The 20,109-nt window shown below is 41.8% G+C and overlaps 1 protein-coding gene across 4 annotated transcripts in view; it reads left to right on the forward strand.

Annotated features, from left to right (window-relative positions):
* Positions 1-20,109, forward strand: part of LOC100707500 (disco-interacting protein 2 homolog C) — a 74,299-nt gene that overhangs the window by 18,290 nt on the left and 35,900 nt on the right. For 2 of the 4 annotated variants that reach the window (XR_002058737.2, XM_013266707.3), the window contains exons 2-13: positions 3,523-3,594; positions 4,235-4,339; positions 5,075-5,200; positions 8,158-8,448; positions 8,988-9,110; positions 9,844-9,990; positions 11,074-11,193; positions 13,042-13,239; positions 15,390-15,481; positions 17,178-17,288; positions 18,239-18,362; positions 19,758-19,867. Coding sequence is in view for 3 of the 4 variants with exons in the window: in XM_013266707.3 (XP_013122161.1) it covers positions 3,523-3,594; positions 4,235-4,339; positions 5,075-5,200; positions 8,158-8,448; positions 8,988-9,110; positions 9,844-9,990; positions 11,074-11,193; positions 13,042-13,239; positions 15,390-15,481; positions 17,178-17,288; positions 18,239-18,362; positions 19,758-19,867 (1,619 nt within the window). In the remaining variant the exon portion in view is untranslated. The remainder of the gene's footprint in view (positions 1-3,522; positions 3,595-4,234; positions 4,340-5,074; positions 5,201-8,157; positions 8,449-8,987; positions 9,111-9,843; positions 9,991-11,073; positions 11,194-13,041; positions 13,240-15,389; positions 15,482-17,177; positions 17,289-18,238; positions 18,363-19,757; positions 19,868-20,109) is intronic. The other 2 variants (XM_013266708.3, XM_013266709.3) reach the window with 2 other exon arrangements.

The following is a 20,109-nucleotide window of genomic DNA, read 5'->3' on the forward strand; positions in this document are numbered from 1 at the left end:
AAAAGCCATGGCTCTAAAGACAAGTATGTTTGATGTGAACTTGATAGCAAAATAAATAAATCATTATTTGCCAATCTTTTGTTTAAAATTGGTGCAAGCCAAAACTGTAACTGAAATTACAATTTGATTTAACTGTAGTCCTAGCTGAGTTCATCTCTTTACGGTTCTCAGTCACTCATTTTTTTTCTTCTCTTGGCTCTCTTGATGTCATAGAGAGGGGAATATCCTTATATGGTCATCTCAGGCAAACAGTTTTAACTGTGAGCACCGAAGCTTCGCCTACCTGCTGTTTAAACCGTCTGTTTGACAGGAGAAGCCAATCAGAAGAACGGTGGAGGAACTAAAGTCACGTGTTTCAGCGAAAGGATGAACTCAGAGGCTACACTAAGCTCCACTACAGGATAAAGACTATTTTGAAATATGACTCATGCAAAGCTAAGAATAATATATGAAGCTGGAGATGAGCAGAATCGATGCTTAAAAAAAAAACCTAAACAAAAAATAACATCAATGTTGAATAAAAATCTGTTATATAGAGACAGAAATGCTATATCATTGGTTGATTTTGATGTTTTTCATGACATTTGATGACTTTAAAGGCATCTGCTCCGGTGTAATACTTTCACTTGTTTCAGAGCGACTGATATTGTAGCCTCCCGGCGTCCTTTTGTCTTTGGATTTGATTTGTCTCCCGTCTCCGTGGCAATCAAACAACAATCAATAATTAGCGAACTGGTGTGAGCCAGTTTAACAGCATTTAATTGGGACAAACCAGGAAGTATTAGCGCATATTAGCCCTGCAGCGAGGACCGTGGGGTGCTGTGATTGATCAGCAGCCATGTTGGTTTTGCTGGGGGCGGGGGGTCGCCTAGGCAGCAACGACCTCCCTTAGGGACTGTAATGAGTTTCTCCATCGCTGCCTCTCCACGCTGACCTCTGCCTGTCCGTCCATTAGTCTCTGCTGCTGTCACTAATCCACACTAATACTCATACTCGGTCTTAAAATCATCATGTAGTCACATAACAGGAGTAGTAATGGTGTCATTTCACTTGTCATGTAGTTTATATGAAGTGATATGTTACCTACAGCTATACTATATGTTTTTCCTCTGGTGGTCTGCTGTTCATGTATGCGTGATTGATCTGTGTACAGTTGATCGTGCTCACTTCTTGACAGAAATCAGGTGAGGTGATTTTCTACTATTTCTGAGTCTTTTATAAAGAAAAAGCTACATTTATTCTAACTGAATTACTAATGCCTCAGATAACTCTCATGGTGGGAATGCAGCGTTAGCTCATGGGTTCTTCTTGTTGCTGCGGGATTCTTCAAAGGTGACTGTGATATAAAAGGAGCTTGAAGGAAAAGATCAAACCCTGCCTGTTGACGGTCACTGTGTATACACAGACTGTTGGGTGAGGTGCTTCCTGAGTCAGATGTGATTCAATGAGCAGCTTCTGCTAGCTGCTTTCTGTGGCCTTGGGTGATGTTTTGGACATGTAGTGTACAAATGATAGCACTAAGTGTATTTACTCGTGTTCCCCGCTGGACAGGAGTCCAAAAGCGAAGATGAAATTTCCTTCCCCAGTCATCCATCACGGGTCTCTCCAGCTTTGTTTCTGGTCTTTCAGGTTTTCATTTGGGACCCTTTATCTCCAGAAATTTAAAAGTGACACCCAAGACAGAGGCTCCTCGTGCTGTGGTGCTTAAACCCGACATGAATGTCAAGCATTGATGTCCTGATGTCAGAAAGCGAACAAGACCTTGGTGTGCTGTAGAACAAAACAAAGAAATGTGCCACGTAACATTATAATAATGATCAGATTATCATACGACCTTGAAAGTCTCTGTATGCATTGGGGAAAAAACATCATGTAGCATTTGACTGTTGAACTCCACAGTCTGTGCAGTGCATAGTATTATTCCCGTTCTCATATTCATCATTTCCATTATTCATTATTCATTTCATGTTGTTTTATTTATGTTTATGTTCTTAATTAACAGTCGGACACAAGCATTAAAAGACTGGGAGAGACAGAGGAGGCTGGGTGACATGAGACCAATAAGGCTGCACCATCTTATTTAAAGTGGACCTTACTTTCTGTGCTGTAGGTATCCTGTCACAGTGGTAGAGGTTTTAAACACGGCTGAATGGATTTAAATACTGAGGTCAGTGCATGTACAGGCAATCCCAATAAAGCAGCATCTCAGGAGTTTTGGTAACACTTTATCATAACTGTCATTAATAAACAGTACATTGTTAAATTGCTATTTGAAGTTTAGTATATAGCTATTGCAGATTTAACAAAAATTAGAAAATCCTGTAATTACATTTATTTTATTAATAACTGATGTTATTATTGCGTCATAAAAAAGTTGCTGGCACCTCAGACACAAGGACAAGGTTTCCATAAATGCTGGCCGCTTTGCTCATGTGGCAACAACAGTGAGCCAGATCATCCCTCACACAGCTTCAAATTCCACCCGTGTCCGACTTCCTGCCCACTCCTGTGAACAGACCTGATGCCATTTGAACAGAGAGCCATTTCTGGGATGTTTCTGGTGGAACTGCAGGCTTTGCCTTGAGAGGATGTGATCAACTCTCATGCAGCCGCGCCCTGTGTATTCTCAGGGCTGTAGCTTTGTGAAACAGACTGTAATAGGTTGTAATTGTATCTAGCATGGCCACAATGCCAATGTTTATTTATACGCTCCAAGCCCAACATGAACAGCTCAGCTCAAAGCAGACACACTGCAACGCATGTGTAACGACACACATATTGCTCTTTAGTGTCATAACTTCCAATCCACAGTCTTGTCTAACAGCCTGACAGCTAGCATAAATGAATGTAAAGCAGTGAAAACAAAACCATGATCTCCAGGTAACGGTCTTCTTATTTATCCAGCTGCTAAACTACCTACTCACTTGTTCAACTGAAAAAACAGCCATATTAATTCATTATATATGCATGATCCAGTATGAATTATTAAAAAAGATTTATAAATATCAGATACAACTTTACAATAATAATAATGATGTCATTAATGGAAATTCAATGTGAGGATTAATAAACTATCAAATTTCTAGTTATTCACAACTGTTATAATAAAGTGTTACCAGCATTATGATGTCTGCAAAAGCAGATTTCCTTATATGGTCATGTTAGGCAGCTCGAGCACAGAAGCCCCACTCACCTGCTTTTCAAAATGTCTCTTTAGGAGGGGCAGCCAATCAGAAGAAAACTGTATCAAAAAGAGGGGAACAGCTTTTTTCATACACTGGAGAGGGCTGCAATGAGGCCCACTACTGTGAATCATGCAGAGCTTCTTTAGGAGAGTCCAGGATTTAAAATAAAGAGTGGGAAATCAGTATAATAGGTCCTCTTTAAAGAAAAACAAAAACAGTATAAGCAACTAAAACGTGTTTGATGGACACAATTTCTGGGGAAAAAAAAGACGAAGGGAAACACCCACGCACCCTCCGCTGGCTCTCTCATTCTTTATCTATCTCTATCTGTTCGCAGGGGACATCACTCAGAAGGGTTATGAGAAGAAGAGGTCCAAGCTGATCAGGGCATATGTTCCACATGCTGGAGGTAATTTAGCAACCTCTGACTCCCCCACACACTCCCCACGCCGCGAAAATATTCCCATACCGCTGGTAGAGAATCGATCCGGTATCATGACAAATACAGTGGCAATGATATTGTACTCGACTCTATCGATTCAGTCTTCAGCCGCCGCCATTAGTGAATGTAGGTTAGGACTCCCTAGAGCTCAGCTTGGGCCTGCTCCTCTTTATCTGAACGTGCTGTAGTCGCTGTCTTCAAACACACACACACACACACACACACACGCCCTACAGGCCTTCCTGCAGCTAAAACACACACACACACATATGTGTCACCCAATCTGGTTTATCCTTATCGTATATCGGATGATTTAGGAATATCTGCTCACTGGATACTGAGGGATGTTCTGTCAGAGAGCAGAGAAGCAACTGCCACAGTTTTTGATTTATTTTTTTTTTACCTTCTTTTTCTTTATCAATTCTTTCATTTTAAGATGCCAGAAAAATCTAATTTTTCTGCTGAATCAGATCATCTCCATGTTTATTTTTCTTTGTTGGCCCTCCTATCTTTTGCTTTTGTCAAATGTATTTGTGCACATGTGTGTATGTCTGTGTCTCTCTATATATGTATGCATCTGTCGCTGCTTGTCTGCTTGCCTCTGTAGGTATGGAGGGGCCAATGTCTCACCGGGCCCCCCTCGGCCCTCCCTCTGCGGCCCGTTTCCACCGACGGAGAACCTCCGGCACCAGAGATGAGCGCTACAGATCAGGTACGGAAACTACACCTGCATAAACACCACAAGCGGATCACTGAGACTTCTTATATAGTGTCCATATTCACCTCTTCTTTATTGTCTCTCATATTTCCTCTTCCAGCAGTGGATTCTCATATTAAACATGGTGAAAGCTTCAGATATAATAAAATCAGCGTATGTACAAGCAATCCCTGTGAGCCAAGTTCAGTATTCTTAGTATAAGATGAAGAAGGATTGTGCACTATGCACAGCTACTATAGCAGAGACCAAGAATAAAAATACAGAGCTGGTAATGAACAGAATATGTTCCACTTTAAATGCATTAAGGAAAAATGAATTCATAAGGCAGTGTAACCATGTTACTGCACATACTTGGCATTCAGTACTTATGATTAGAAAAACAGAAGTATATCAGATCACGCTGCTGGCACTACGGTAGTTAAAATGAACTTGTTGCTCTTTACTGTGAATTGAAGGATGATTGCAGTCTGGCTTTATTCATGTGTAAACTGCAATTTTCAGTTAATACATTACAGGGACTTGCAGTATAATCAAAATGGATGAGACCTCAGTGGGTTTGTTTGTTGGAAAAGACATAGATGATGGCCGATGGAGGGGACAGTGCAAGATTTCAGCAAAGTGTCATCCTTCTTTTTGTTTTCCACTTGCATTGTTTAGGAAAACTTTCTCTCTCCTCCTTTGCATGAATGAGTCTCTTTACCTGTCTCTCTCTGTCTCTCTCTCACTCAGACGTCCACACTGAGGCGGTGCAGGCTGTGTTGGCGCGACACGTTGAGAGGAAGGTGGCGGTGCCCATGCCCTCCAAGAGACGCTCGCTGGTGGTGCAGACCTCCATGGATGCATACACGCCTCCAGGTGACGACACGCAGACTGAGACACACACCTGTATTTGTCCTCCATGTATTTTCCTGATAGTGATGTGATAAAATGAGACAACATATACTTGTGTGATGGTGGATTAAAACATTAAAACTGCAAGCTATAACAAAATAAGTCAATAAAGTAGAAATTAAATATGACAAACTAGAAAAAAAAAACCCCAAAGTAAAATATAATAAGGGAGTAATTTAACTTCTAAACAGGATGTGTGAAAGTGGCTGTGTAAAGTTACACGACTTAACAATATTGAACTAAGAATAGCTCAGTGGTTCAGTTTAACAGGTCATGTAATCTTCTGATGTGCACTTTTGAGCAGGAGATTAGAAGCAGCCAAGAGTTGGATTGTTTTCTCATGTCTTTAAAATAGTGTTTAGTTAAAAAGTAGAAAAAAGTACCCAGAAGGTGCACACAGTCATACACACACTCATACACACACATGCTGTGGTTATCTCCACTGAAATGGGTTGCACTAAGCCGAAAATTTGACCCCGGAGAGGCGGGCCCGAGCCCAGACGGGATTATGTTGCAATGCCGTGTCTCTGCTTTCTCAGACGTTTTCCATTCTGACAGAAACACACTCATCTCTCCAAAAAACTGCAAACATGCACATTTCCTGAGGCGCTGATGGTTTTACAGTGAAAACAAACCACAGACAGATGTAACGTTGCACGCAGTCAGCTACTGTAAATGCGATCTGCCATCACAAAAAGGAAAAACACAGATTAGGAGCTGACTATTCTGCGTATTTGCAACTGCAAAAAACGTGGATGAAGGGGGCAAGTCGGAGCTGACCTTTACCTCAAATATGAGCTCATTAGATTGAACATAATTGGAGTTGACGGTATAATTTTGCTGCTGATTGGATTTTAATGGAGGAAATGTAATAACTTTGTTCACTGCCAATTTGCTTTTTAACCTTTGAGAAAATTCTTAAGCGATCCCGACATCCCCCCAAAGGCTCGTCTTACTCGTGAGCCTCAGTGGTCGACATGGGACACTTACTTGCCTCCCGTTATAGGAAAGTCAGAGCGGAAACTGAATCCGCATGTTATGTTTACTGCTCCTCCGTGTTCACATGATGTACTCATTTAAAGAAGTAAATTCAGCCTTTTGCCTAAAGTGCAGCCCAAAGCCAGTTTTACCTAAATTGGTTCTTGTGGTTGTTACTACCTTAGCTGACTAATTATTGACATTTTCAGCTCTAGAGCCTGTTGTGTCGCCCAAAGGTCATCAAACTTCAGCGGTGAACAGAATTAATCACGGTCTCCAGGCTTTTTCTGAACCATTGTATTACTGACTGGAGACAATTATCTTAAAAACACTCAATTCAGATCTGTTTCTTATCACCAGGCTCAGATGTGGATCAGTAGTCGTGGATTAAATGCCACGCTGGGTATAAATGAAGGGATGTGGGGTGGCACAGGAGTGGGACCTCAAACAAGGGAGGCGAGCAAGCCCACAGGGAATCAGAATATTTGATCAGAAATAAATCCAGCGTAGAAAATTGGTGTAAAACACGATTTTCAGGTGCATGTGCAGCCACACGGCTCAGGTGAAAAATAATATGCATCAAGAGATTTGTATGCTTCTAGTTTTTCTTTTGCATAAGTGATAGATATGATATTCAGATATGATATAATAGATATATTTTACTTATCCAAAAAGTTGGGAAATTACTATGTAAATACAGCTAAAGCATGAAAAACAACCCAGCTCAAAATGACCTTAATATGACCCAAAAAGGAGCTTGGTGAAATGGAAAAAAGTGAAGGGTCATTGTATCATGACCTAAATATAAATACAGTAAGAAGACAAAGTGCCTACTGGTTCAGTAAATGTTGTATGAGGTATCCATTTATTAACCATAGTCTTTCTTCACAAGCACAGTTATGTGGATTATCTCTGTGTTCGCTGAATTAACTGAATTCAAACTGAATGATGGAAGAAAAATTCTCTTGGCGAGTAGTATAGACACATTCCACAGCTGCAGTTCAATAATCAGGCCAGAAAAACATTACTTTACAGGAAAACGTCCAGGATTACATCACTTCCGAATAACAAAAACAGTGCAATTGCACTACTTTTTTTCTTAGCACTTAGGTTAACACCCCGCGCTCACTGTGTTCCCTCTGGGTTGTCCAAACACTATACATTCCCCATGATTATCACTGGAATCTACTATTTGTATTTCCCCCCTCTTCGTTCTGAAGCCCTGTTAACTCCTCCGTAACTCTTACACATCTCGTAGTGTCATCAGCTAGTGTCAGGAAGAATATAATATCAAGAAAAACCACAAGCAGACTGCAAAACATGACTTGATAAGACTTGCAAAACTAAAAAGGTAGCAATTTCACCTTTGCATAAAACACATTGAGCAAAAACAACTTTATTACGTTATTTCTTTACATTTAGCAGCACAAAATTGATGTAACACAACAGATCCACTTTGGTCAGAGCCATTTCAAATCCCATAAACAATCGACTTAACCAGTTTCTTGCTAAGAAGAAATTTAATGCCATTCTCATTTAAGCACTTAGGGCACGGTTAGCTTAACATGAAGACTACAAGTAAAAGTAAACAATAAGAAAGTGAGCCTCTAGTTCACTAAATAAGATGTTTTGTCTGATTATTTCTGTAGAAAAACAAAGAACCAAAAGGGATTAGAGCTAGGTTATTAACACAAACTTTTATCTTTTTCTCTTGAGCTAAATTGGATGCCGAGCTAATCTAGCAAACAAATGGCTCTGGTGTCTTAGCAGTGTAATTGGAATTGGAATAAACTAGTCTCCCAAACTGCTGAATTGTTTTTTAATGTTCAAAGGTTTTATATTGTGTTAGCATTCATTTCATTACCTGCTTATGTATTAATGTTACTTTAATGCTGTGAAAGTTCTGTTATTAACATATAATGGCTGCTACTGACCCTCACTAGGCCTGTCCCCCCTGTGCTCAGACTCCTCGTCGGGCTCAGAGGAGGAGGCGGGGCCAGGTGATGACATGTCCGGCATGGAGCACTGGATGAGCCGCCCTTCCCAGCTAGGCCCCGCCCACCTAGGCTCCACCTCCTCCTCCTCCTCGTCCACGCAGAGCGGAGGCAGCGGTAATGCCGGACGGCTAGCCGACTCGCTGGCGCACATGCACATCTCGCACCTGGCGCACACGCACCTGGCGCACCTGGGCCAGTCGCACCACCAGCAGAGCCACCTGTCACAGTCGCACCACGGTAAGACTTCAGTACTCTGGCACATTTTTCCTAATATAGCTACAGCATTTTGAATTTTCACCTGTGTCTGTTAATAAAGGTGGTTCCTAAAATGAGGAAATTCATATCATTTTTATAATCATTTAACCCAATGATTGTTACTAATAAACCATCTGGTCTATAAAGGGTGAAAACAAGGTAAGGTCACAGTACATAAGCAATGATAGACTTTGGCCTTGCAGTACCGTCATGGCCCACTAGGAGTGCAGCCCACACTTTGGGAGTCGCTGGTTTAGTTAACTACATCCAGACGCAAATCAGAACATACTAGCAATCAGAATGATGGTTGTAAAAAGCAGATGCACTGGTAGCTTTGCAGTGCTACACACAAGGAGGCGAACTTGAAGGGGTTGTGGGTCAAATATAAGTCAGGTAGACTTTTTGCTTCCTAATGGTGTCAGGAGTAGAACCTTTGGATATTCCTCCTGCTTTCACCACCAAGAGTCTGTGCAGTAATTCACAGTATTTGACTGTGATACAGCTGTTTATTGCTCCTCCAGGTATCGGCCACCTGTCTCTGAAGAGGAAGGGAGCTCTTAGTATAGCAGAGAACGGCGGCTCTCTGCGACGGTCCTGTGAGTTTGGCTCCGACATGCTGTGGCCTCCGCCGCTGGAGTCAGAGGGTAGGTCGAACCTCGGAAAAAAAAGTTTAACCTTTTTCAGAGTCTCTGAAGACTGCAGAATACCTTAGTGAGTATAAACAATCAAAATAATTCAGCCTTTAATCACCATTCTGAAGTATAAGTGATGATAGGTGGTAACTCTTAGACCTCAGCAGGTTAGGAGAAGAAATGTGAAGTATGGTATTTGAACATTAAATCGATTTCTTATCGGTTTCTCTGTTTAAAACCTTCCAAAATGAACCAAATCTCTCCACAAAATGTGGAAGAAAACTACGAGATATTGACTCAAGTCGAATTGATGCTGAGCTGCAATTTTGTGTAATGCCAGTTAATCAGCTGCACTCATCGAACTGCACACATGTGCTGGTAAAATGCTGCCCCCTGGTGGTAAAAGGTTTAGTTCAATTCTGTACAGGATAGCTACAAAGTGCACCTTTAATATGACCAAAAACATCTGTTGTTATTGATGTTTGTAGAAGTTTTCCGTTGAAAGCTTTACACTTGTGTACGCAGCAAGTGATGTTTTGAAGTGCAGCTATTCCAGACCTTGCTGACTCCTGTGTTTGTCAGGGCTGTGACCCAAATTAGCAGTGAAACAAGATGACCATCAGAACGTGTCTAATTGCTCGTGGACTCTATAACACACGGCACTTGACAAACAGAGCAGTGATAAAGGTGAACAGTGAGTCACCGCTGTCTGTTTCAGCTCTCTCTCTCTCCATCTGCCTCGCAGAGAACCACTCGGCCCCGCCGGACGTGACGGGATACTCGTCGGACTCGTCCCACTCCCACACTGAGCGTCACCACATGGCCAATATGGGAACCATTGCCAGGAACACGCAGAAATACGGCAACGCGGAGCGCATGGAGACAGGCGATGGTAGGAGTCACCGCCAACGTCACACCTTTAACCAGCTCCCAGCTGGAGCCTCTGAATAAAAATACTGGAGACCGTCTGATAAAAATAGCAACTCTTTAATCAGGAAGTGAGCTCAAATTGGACCAGTGCCTCAGAGAACTGGCCAATTACACGGTTTGTGTTGATGTCAGTCCCCTGGAAGAACAGATTGGACTTTTTTACCATTTACTTTTCTAAGCAGAGCTGACAGAGCACCTTTGTTGTTCTTTCTTCAGCATGTTTCACAATCACACAGTCACAGTTAGAGAGCTGAGAGCTCCTCAGAATAATCACAGTCTGTGGTCCACTTAGCAGAGCCCTGTGCCAAAAATACAGAGTTTCTAATTCAGTGCCTTAAAGGGAAACCAATCTGCAAATTTCCATCTTCATACATTTATTATTGGCTTGTACTTGATTAGTATTTTATTATTTACAGTCCAAATTAATCCATATTTATCATGTACCAAGCTCTTGGTGCAGAACCTAAGTTCGTCTTCTGTCAGAAACAACCTGCTTTAGCTCCTCCCTCTTTAAGCCAACTTTAAGCCAACTTCAGACCCATGTGCCCGAGATGACCATATAAGGGATGCTCTCACATGACATCATACAGAGCCAGGAGTCTAAAAAACTGTGTGAAATGCAGTGTTTAGACTGTAGATTGTATAAAACGTGGGTGTTGCAGTGCTTCAAGCCTGCATTCTGTTTAATGGACCCAGAGGGGGAACGTCTCCAGGTCCAAAAGTACCATGTTTCAATAACCTTTAACTAATGGTTTATGTTGGCTACATACATCATTTATATAGTCTGTGGTTTAAAACATTCTGAAGCTTGAACTATTTGCTTACAAGACTAACAAATTCTTTATTTCTCTCTAATATATGAAAGAAAGTCAGAAGAAAAGCGGGGTCGTTCATTCAGTATTTGTCCAGGGTTTACATCACAGACAGTATTTTAGTCTCAGCCTTTGCAACACATCGTGTAACACTGGAGGTTTATTATTGTTATCATGACCGTCTTGTAAGTTATTCAGGTCACCACTTTCGTTTATCTCTGGGGCTTTTGCAGGTGTTCCGGTCAGCAGTCGCGTGTCGGCTAAGATCCAGCAGCTGGTGAACACGCTGAAGCAGCCTCGCAGACCTCCACTACGAGAGTTCTTTGTTGATGACTTTGATGAGCTTTTAGAAGGTAAAATGGTCTTTCTATTCATTCTATAAAATTATCCCAAAGTGATGTATTTAATAAATCTCTGTGTTAAACACGTAATGAGGCCACAGCTGAAGCTTCACTACAGGTCAGTGTGCAAAATCAGCCTTTTTCAAAGAAACACAGCTCAGTGCTGAAGTGTTAAGTGGCATTCATGGATGCAAATAAATGAACTGTGAATGTTAATATCGCAGGTCTCAAGAAATTTTGAAAAAAAGGGTTTCTGTTAAGTTGAAGCTGAGAGATGGAGAAAAGAACATGCTGACAGTTGGTTAGCTTGCAAATAAGTTTCTTTACGTGTGATTACAGAACAGCAGTAGTTACAGCATCTTTCTAACAGCTGAACGTCTTGTAAGCTGGTTACGTCCCAGAAATTGCAGTTCCTCCAATGAACACTTGAGGCAGGATCCATGTGGGAGTAAATTCCCATAGACTCCCATGTTAAAAACATTGCAGCAGAAATAAACCTGTTGGCAGCTGACAATAAGAAACAGCTTTAGTCAGTGTAGCTAATTTTCTCCTTCATAAAAATTGCATGGGGCTGAAAATGTTTTTAAAGTAACCTATTTAAATTTTATTAGCACTTAAAGTTATGCAGTATTAGAGGCGTGGCCACAGATTTTTGCAGAACAGTGTGCTCTCAGGCAGGTTTGTGCTGTTCCTGTGTGGTTCATAGCACTAACATAACATGTAATACGTCTCAAACTTATAACATGTGGTAAGCAAAGTTCTTCTCTTAGTGTCTCACTCCATCCCCAACCGGTTTCAGCAGATGGCCCCGCCCCTCCCTGAGCCTGGTTCTGCCAGAGGTTTCTTCCTGTTAAAAGGGAGTTTTTCCTTCCCAGTGTCGCCAAGTTCAAGCTCAAACGGGGTTGTTCTCTTCTCTCTATTATTGTAGGGTCTCTGCCTTACAATATAAAGACCCTAGGTAAACAAATTTGCTAGTCTTAGGACTCCAACCTTTTATGCTAATATGGTCCCCTTTGACTCCAGAAATATCAAGTTGTGAACAGACATTAGACTGAATTATGAAGCTTCCAAAAGTCACAGTGGCTACCATAAACTTTAATGTGCAGATCAATAATCATCTGCTACCCTTTAAAAAGCTCTTTCTTTCAATTAGTTCATGACAGAAACTTACATAATATGAAAAATTGGGGAATGCAGTCAGATTTTTAGTTTTAGTTAATAATAATGAAAAATGAATAAAATAATACAGGAAACAGGAAGATGCTGTGCAGTGGTAACAAATTTGACCAAAATCTTCACTAATGCTGAGAGCAGCACTCACGTCCATGTAAAGAACTGTCTTCATGTGGACAGTCCAAGTCATGGGAGAGGTTCATATAGAGCATAGATGTGTTAAAAGGGTTAAAATTGTAAACGTACTGAAATATTTACTGCTCTGTGCTCGCCTCTCTCCATCTGGGAGTGTTTTCTCTCTGTTTCTTCAACTCTCTGGGAAACTCATACTTTTGTCCAGTTTTGTGGTCTTTTAAATCATATCCTGGAGTCATTTTACAATGTGTTGTAAACATGTGTGTTATAATCATACAACACAATGTTGAGCTTCGGATTGATGTAGCAGTTAAGACTTCCAATTGACTCTAATTCTATTTTTTTATGGCACTGGCTTAAGATTGAATCCGGTCAGATCCCTCCCCACTGCTGCCTCGCTCTCAGCCTCTCTGCAGTCTGAACTCAATATTAAAAGAGAATCAGCTCTCCACTCACAAATTATTCACATTCCCGTCAGAACATCTGTGTGAATAAAAGTTTTTTATGTGTGTTTTTTTCACTCATGAAACTCTCGGCCTCATCCTGTTACAGTCCAGCAACCCGACCCTAACCAGCCTCGGCCGGAGGGGGCGGAGATGATGCCAGTGCGAGGAGAGCCGCTGGGGGTGGTCACTAACTGGCCTCCTTCTCTGGAGGCGGCTCTCCAACGCTGGGGAACCATCTCCCCAAAAGCCCCCTGCCTCACCAGCCTGGACACAGCAGGGAAGCCCCTCTATGTGCTCACATATGGTAACCACACACTTACTGCTCATTCACTCATGTCCACCAGAGCTACAGTTAGATAAATGTTTTGCTAGTTCAAGAATGTAAAAATGCACAGACATGCATGCATGCTGTTTAGGCTGAATATGGTTCACAGCATCTGCTCTACACCAGGGGTGGTGTACAGCCAGCCGTATGTTGCACACTCCTGGTCTTTATATTTATAATTCTTCACTTGTTTGATCTGCTGCTCACTACAAACAAGAACAAACATTAAATTTGGACTCTTAACTATATTTTCATAACTTTTCCAGCTCTTCCTGCTGATAAAAACCTCTCTTATGGCGATTCATCTTTCTTTGTCACAGCAGCTTTTTCACAGTTAAATATGTGACTTCCTCACAATGACTGAAAGGGGAGTTTCACTGGTCCGGCCTGCGTAAGATCAAAGTGGACTGTATGTGTTGACACCCGGCTCTAGACGCTGACTGGAGTGGCCCTGCTGTCAGACCAGTAAATACATTTGGGGTTATTTGGCGTCTGTTCTTGTTTGGTTACGGTTAATTTACCGTTTCTCAACTTGTCAACAACTCCAGTGACACCTTACCCCCATTCGCACATACAGAGGGTGATAGACTGAAGTCTGCTGACAGAGAGAAGATAGTGCAACCAGAAATCGGTGAAAAGACTCAAAGGGACCTAAATATGTCTAAATAAACTAAATATAATATTTTTATTTTATTATTTTAATCTCTGAAACAAACTCCATGAAAGTGAAGTTGTTATTAAACCACTGCTTCACTTTTTTCCTAAAGAGAAGAGGAGTGTGTCATGCAGGAAAGTGGGTGGAACAACCAAAGATAAAACATCCACAGAAGCATCTGTTGGTTTTGTTGGACCCCTTTGTGTTCCCAGCCTCCCTGCCCTCTGTGTCCCCCTGTCTATGACGTCATTTGTCAGTGATGGTTATTTATCTTTTTGGTTACTTTGAAGGTTTCTTCACTTCCTGCACAGTCTCCCGCCCACCCTCATTAGTTTCACCTGGTCTCCTTTTCAGTCACCGCCCGTTGTGTGTATATACAGTGCCCTCTTTCCTCTTTTCTTTATGAGATCATTTGTTTGCCCTCTGTTGGTCTGCCTCTTCATGATTCCTCTTTTAAGAATCATGTTGGGTTTTTCATTTGATTTGTTTGATCTCCTTTTTTTAAATTTTTGTCCAATAAAGTTGTACTTTTTGTTGTTTTGTTTTTGTTTGTTTTTTTGCCGCCTCCATCTTTTGGTCCATTCTTTAGCAAAAACTGGGACCAAAAAGGACAAAAAAGTTTTAACTCTTCTGTTACAGCTCTCATAGCAAAATAACTCCACCTAAAAATGAATATAGTAATATATATATATATATATCTATATATATCTATATAGATATATATAGATATATATATAGATATATATATATGAATACATCAGAACAGACACATCGTAAATACTAATTAAACATGAAAACCTATGTCCATGACTCACTGTTATAAAGCTCTTTTATTACTTGCTCAAGTGCCTGAACTTTGAGAACCTCTGATGTAGACTATAATGAGCCACTTCCTGAGACTAACACATACAATGACCAGACCGGTCCATTAAAACCAGCAGCTTAATGGTCCTGCTGTGAACTGGGCTTCTCCTCAGTGCTCGATGGGATTGAGATCTGGGGATTTTCTTAGGACCTGGGCCATACCTCGACACACCTCACTGTATTTGTAGCTTCTGTAACAGTGTTTGACAAGGCTGCACAGGGAAATCAAATTATGCAAAAGAAGTAGCATCATTTTTTAAATATTCTATTTTTAATAAACTCAGAGCTGAAAGTGTGCAGGAATGTACCCTCCCCCCACCATTTTTACATGATTTCCTCTTTCCTGTGCACCTGTCCACCAACTGTGCATTAGACACTTGCTTTTAAGTATAATCCATCCATTCTCCAGACGTCAGTAGTGACCTCTCCTGACTGCTGAAAGCTCTTAAATGTCATCACTTCAGACAGTTTTTTTTCCTCTCTTATCGACTGAATTGCCTCAAAATAGAAGTGCAGGAACACACACACACTCATATATCCCACAATCTCAGTCTCTCTCCCTCCCCCTCTCTCATTCGCACCCTCATATCCTGTGTCCCGCTCCCTGCAGGGAAGCTGTGGTCTCGCAGCATCAAGCTTGCCTACAACATCCTCCACAAACTGGGCAGCAAGCAGGAGCCCATGGTGCGACCGGGCGATCGGGTGAGTCACACTCGCCCACCACCGCAGCTCTCACTTTTCACTTTCTTCTTTTTGTTTGTGCTCACTTCACTCCAACCCTTTTGATACTTTGTTCAGCCAAGTTAGCTTTTTTCTTCTATTAAAACAGATCATTATATATTTGGTGTTATATTGATGATGTCATGCAGTTTTTATCATTTATATGACAAAAAAATGTCTCTATAATAAAGCTCCTGTTATATTCCCTTGAGAATGAAGGGGATATTTCACTGAGATTGATACCACTGTTGTATCTGTAAGCAAAATATTGAGCTGCAGTCTGAAGCTTAGCACAGAGAGCAGAAGCAAAGCTGACCCGGCTCTGTTCAGCACAAAGAAAAACCTTTTAAACCTGCACTTGAGGTGCTTTTGACCTCCTGTAGGTTTCTGTTCTGCTCAGAAAAATACATTTGCTGGAATAGCAGTAAAAGATTGCAATGTACAAGAAGTACATCATCACATGCTTACACTTCCAGTTTGTCCGCTTTGCATATGCAGCTGATGCATATGCAAAGCGGACCGACCACCTGCACCAGTTTCAATAAATGGGAGGTGCTCAAGCAGTGGAAATGACACCAAAGCAACGTAAGGCTGTTATTAACTTTTCATTTAAAAAAAAGCAGTACCAGCAGTTCTCTGTCTGTAGAGTGGAACAGGAAATCCTCTAGAAAAAGTTGGGAGACCCGACACTGCTGTCAGGGTTAATGGAGCACATGTCACTGTGCGGCTAGCTCGCTGCTTTCTTTACGTTCATCGAGTTTTTCCTGGGGAGATTTTTATTAGGAAAAACATAATAGGTCTGAGAGTGTAGTGATGCAAAGAATTTTGATATATTGAACAGTGATAAAAAATATGTGCAGTATAAACAGCAGCAGGATGCATAATACAGAAGTGTGTGTGCTGTTCAGCTGCGGGAAAAAGAAGAGCTGTTGTTAAGTTTGATAGAGAACAGAAGGAATGATTTCTTAAAGTGTTCTTTAATAAAAGGAGTATTGATCCCCAGCACTAAAGTCTATCATAGCCTTAGTTCAGCCTTCCACGGTGCGGGGAGATCAACTGATTTCAGTGCCAGGCCACGTCAGTTGAAATTCTTCTGCATCTCATATTGTGCATGTTTTTTTTTAAGCAGCTGGAGACCTCCTACAGTTGCTGTGCATTTGAAAGCTCCTCCTGTTCGCACAGTTTCTGACTTAATCAGTGTCATAACTACTCTCACTGATGGCCGATCTGCTCTGTGCTGCGGTCTTGGATCACCCTGCACACAGTGTTTTTTGCCAGATGTAGCCACGATATTTTTTCTTGTAACCTAATGATTATTAAACTCACGCACATGCCCAGTGTTGGTGATTTTATCCTCACCGTCACGTTTCAGTGGTGGACATAATGATCTTCCAGACTACTGCTCTGGATTCATGTTGAGTGCACAAACACAAGACTGTTATCAATCTCCTCACCCCGCTCTCAGTGAAAAGCAAATAAATACTGAGAGCTGTATATTAGTCATTCTAGCGAATTAACTTGTGCTGAGCATACAGATAAATGTGCTGGTGACTTTACATGAACTTGCGTGTTGCTTAGAAACTGACTGAGATTTTCACTCCTTGTGTTGCTTTCTGAGCCTTAGAAAATGATTTCAGTTCTCTGAACCCCAGTGCTGTCTTCTGTCCTTCCCTCCTAGGTGGCGTTGGTGTTTCCGAACAACGACCCAGTGGCCTTCATGGTGGCGTTTTACGGCTGTCTGTTGGCAGAGGTGGTCCCTGTTCCCATAGAGGTGCCCCTAAGTCGCAAGGTACTTCAGAGCACTGCAGATCAGCTGTCTTTAGCCGTGGCTGCAGCTCTCTGGTTCCTTTCCTTTACCTTTAAATCTGTTGCTGAAGCTGTTTTGTGCAGGATTAGTCTCTGCTGGAGGTTAGGTAATTAGATTTTTTATAGACCTGCTGTGGCCACATCTGTATTTCACCTCGTCCCCTCGGAGCTCCAGACTCCCGCTGCGTTTCATTTCAGTCGTGTTTGCACAGAGGCCTTATCCATACCTCAGACAGTTGATAAAATGTTTTGGATCTTCAGTATTTCTGAAGAAATAATCACGTCTGAACAGAAAGCAAAAAAATACACTTGATGCACAAGAAACTGTCCCTCCTGCTGCCCTGCCGTCGCACAGGAAACACACATCAGTTCAGCTACAACTGTTGATCTTTCACCTTCAGTGACCTCAGATTTCAGCAGGGAAGGAAAAAAAAAAATTTTATGCTTCTTTTTTGTATGTCACACTGTATCGTAGTTGTTTCTGCTTTAGTCTCTGCTTACTCTGAGGCAAAGCTGCTTGTCTTTGCAGTGCAGTGGCCAGCATAGGGGTTGGCATGGTTACACAGTGATGACTTACTTAGCAGAAAATGCCTTTTGCTGCATGTCGGTAACCTCTCTTGAACCCCTTCCCCCCTCCTGCATTTGTGCTGCAGGATTTTCCATAAAATTTACGTTTAGGCTGCTGAAGCAGTGCAGCAGCAGTGCAGCAAGAGTCACTTCTAAAGCAGTGCTGCATGTTCACAAGTGTAACTGCAAGTTCACTGTATACGTACAACGACATTAAAGGGCTGTTCTATTCTAGTGTGTGCTTCAGTAGAAGTCTTTTACAAACATATAGCTCTGCATTTACTGTAGTTATTAGATATCTGAACAGCAAAAGCATCAGCTTTAATTTTTTAAATTAATTTCATTGTGTTCTGTATCATCCAATAGGATGCCGGCAGCCAACAGATTGGATTCCTGTTGGGCAGCTGTGGCGTTACTGTGGCTCTGACCAGCGATGCCTGCCATAAGGGTCTTCCCAAGAGCGCAACAGGAGAGATCCCACAGTTCAAAGGTGAGGGGGCAAGTCATCAATCATGGCTGAGTTGTAAAGGCGTGATGCGGGGGGGGGGGCTTTGCTTAGTGTGCACAATGAGAGAAGAGAAAGTGTGTTAATACAAAGTGAGCAGGCTGTCAGAGTAACATCTCGTCACCCTCCAGAGTTTTACTGGCTTGGGAAAAAAAGCTGATTTGAATCACTATACAGACTGCTGAGTGGCCTTATCTGAGACATTATAATTCATCAGTAGATTTTTATTTTTTATTAATAATCTAGATTTACAGAGAAATTGGTAAGCTTGTTTTAGGCTGTCGCCATGTAAAACAAAGCGGGCGTATATGAAAGCAGCTGAGAAGATTGTTTTTCTTTATTGTGAACTTTTCTGCACAGGTGATTCGATTCTACCGTCTCAAGTTTTTGTTGTAATTACAATAACAAAATGCTGCTGTCCTCCAGCTGTAGCTGTAACCGTCTCTTCGCTGCAGCTCGACCACCTTAACTGCAGTTTTTGTTGAAAGAAATGAAAACTCCTTTGTGCTGAATCTCATCATATTTTTATGCTCCAAACCACATTTTACAATCTGCATGCATCTATTTTCAGTCACAAATGTGAGTGAAACTCCCTGCACTACTATCATCGCCTTCCTACACTGTTTTAGTGCCAGTAAGACTCTTCTCTTTCTTTCAGCGCCATTAAACGCTTCCATGGGTGTGAAAATATTGACTGTAAGGGAAAAAATGCTTGTTAGTTGAGCCATTTTGCTTCTGTGATTGGTGAAAGCACTGTTACTGTCAGAGCAGCTGGCCAATCGAATTGCCCGGCATACATGAAAGGTAAAACTAAACAATGGAGCAGCCAGTGCAGACGGAGGAGGTGATAAAAGGAACTTGGATAAAACATAATCTGACAGAGACTCACAGAAAGCACTTGGACCTGAGTATAAATATTCACAGAGATAAACACAATCAGGGTCAATCATACAATTACCCACTCCAGTAATGCTACCACCGGGCACACCACCATAAAGACAAGGGTGGAGCAGCTGAAGTGAAGCCTTGAGTGCACAGGGCAGACAGTTTATCAGCTGAGCTACAGAGAGACCCAGGGTGTCCTTGTTGTTTTCTGTGGAAGTTACATTAAGATCCATGGAGCAGGTGAGGAGGGCAGCAGGTCAGACACAGGAATGCCACCGAGCAGCCAGTCAGTTATCCAATGAAACCATCCTGTGCAGGCTAAATGCTAAACCAGTGTGGTTTTCAGCTGTGGGGAGGACGACTCAAACCCACCAAAGAAACCAAGATGACTTTCAAAATAAAATAGCAAATATCAGCATTGTGACAGTCATATCAGAACTCCTCTGTCTCTCTTCATTACTTATCGTACCTTTTGCTTCTCTCTCACCCCTGCAGGTTGGCCGAAGCTGCTGTGGTTTGTAACAGAGTCGAAGCACCTGTCCAAACCGCCCAGAGACTGGTTCCCCCACATCAAAGATGCAAATAATGACACTGCTTACATAGAGGTGAGGCTAGTACACACACACACACACACACACACACACATACATATATGCAAACACAAAGGCACAATGAAACTGTTGCCTGTGCCTGCGGTCCATCTTACCAGCCGCTGGGTTGCTGCTTGTGCTGTTTGTGTACACTTTGTGCTGATAGGATTAGTGTCACAGACGTACTGCATATGTCTGTATTCACAAATATTTGAATTGTGGTAAACATGTTTGTTTCCTTTCTCTGGTGGAGAGAA

Source organism: Oreochromis niloticus, linkage group LG9 (assembly GCF_001858045.2).
Source record: "Oreochromis niloticus isolate F11D_XX linkage group LG9, O_niloticus_UMD_NMBU, whole genome shotgun sequence".
Lineage (NCBI taxonomy): Eukaryota > Metazoa > Chordata > Actinopteri > Cichliformes > Cichlidae > Oreochromis > Oreochromis niloticus.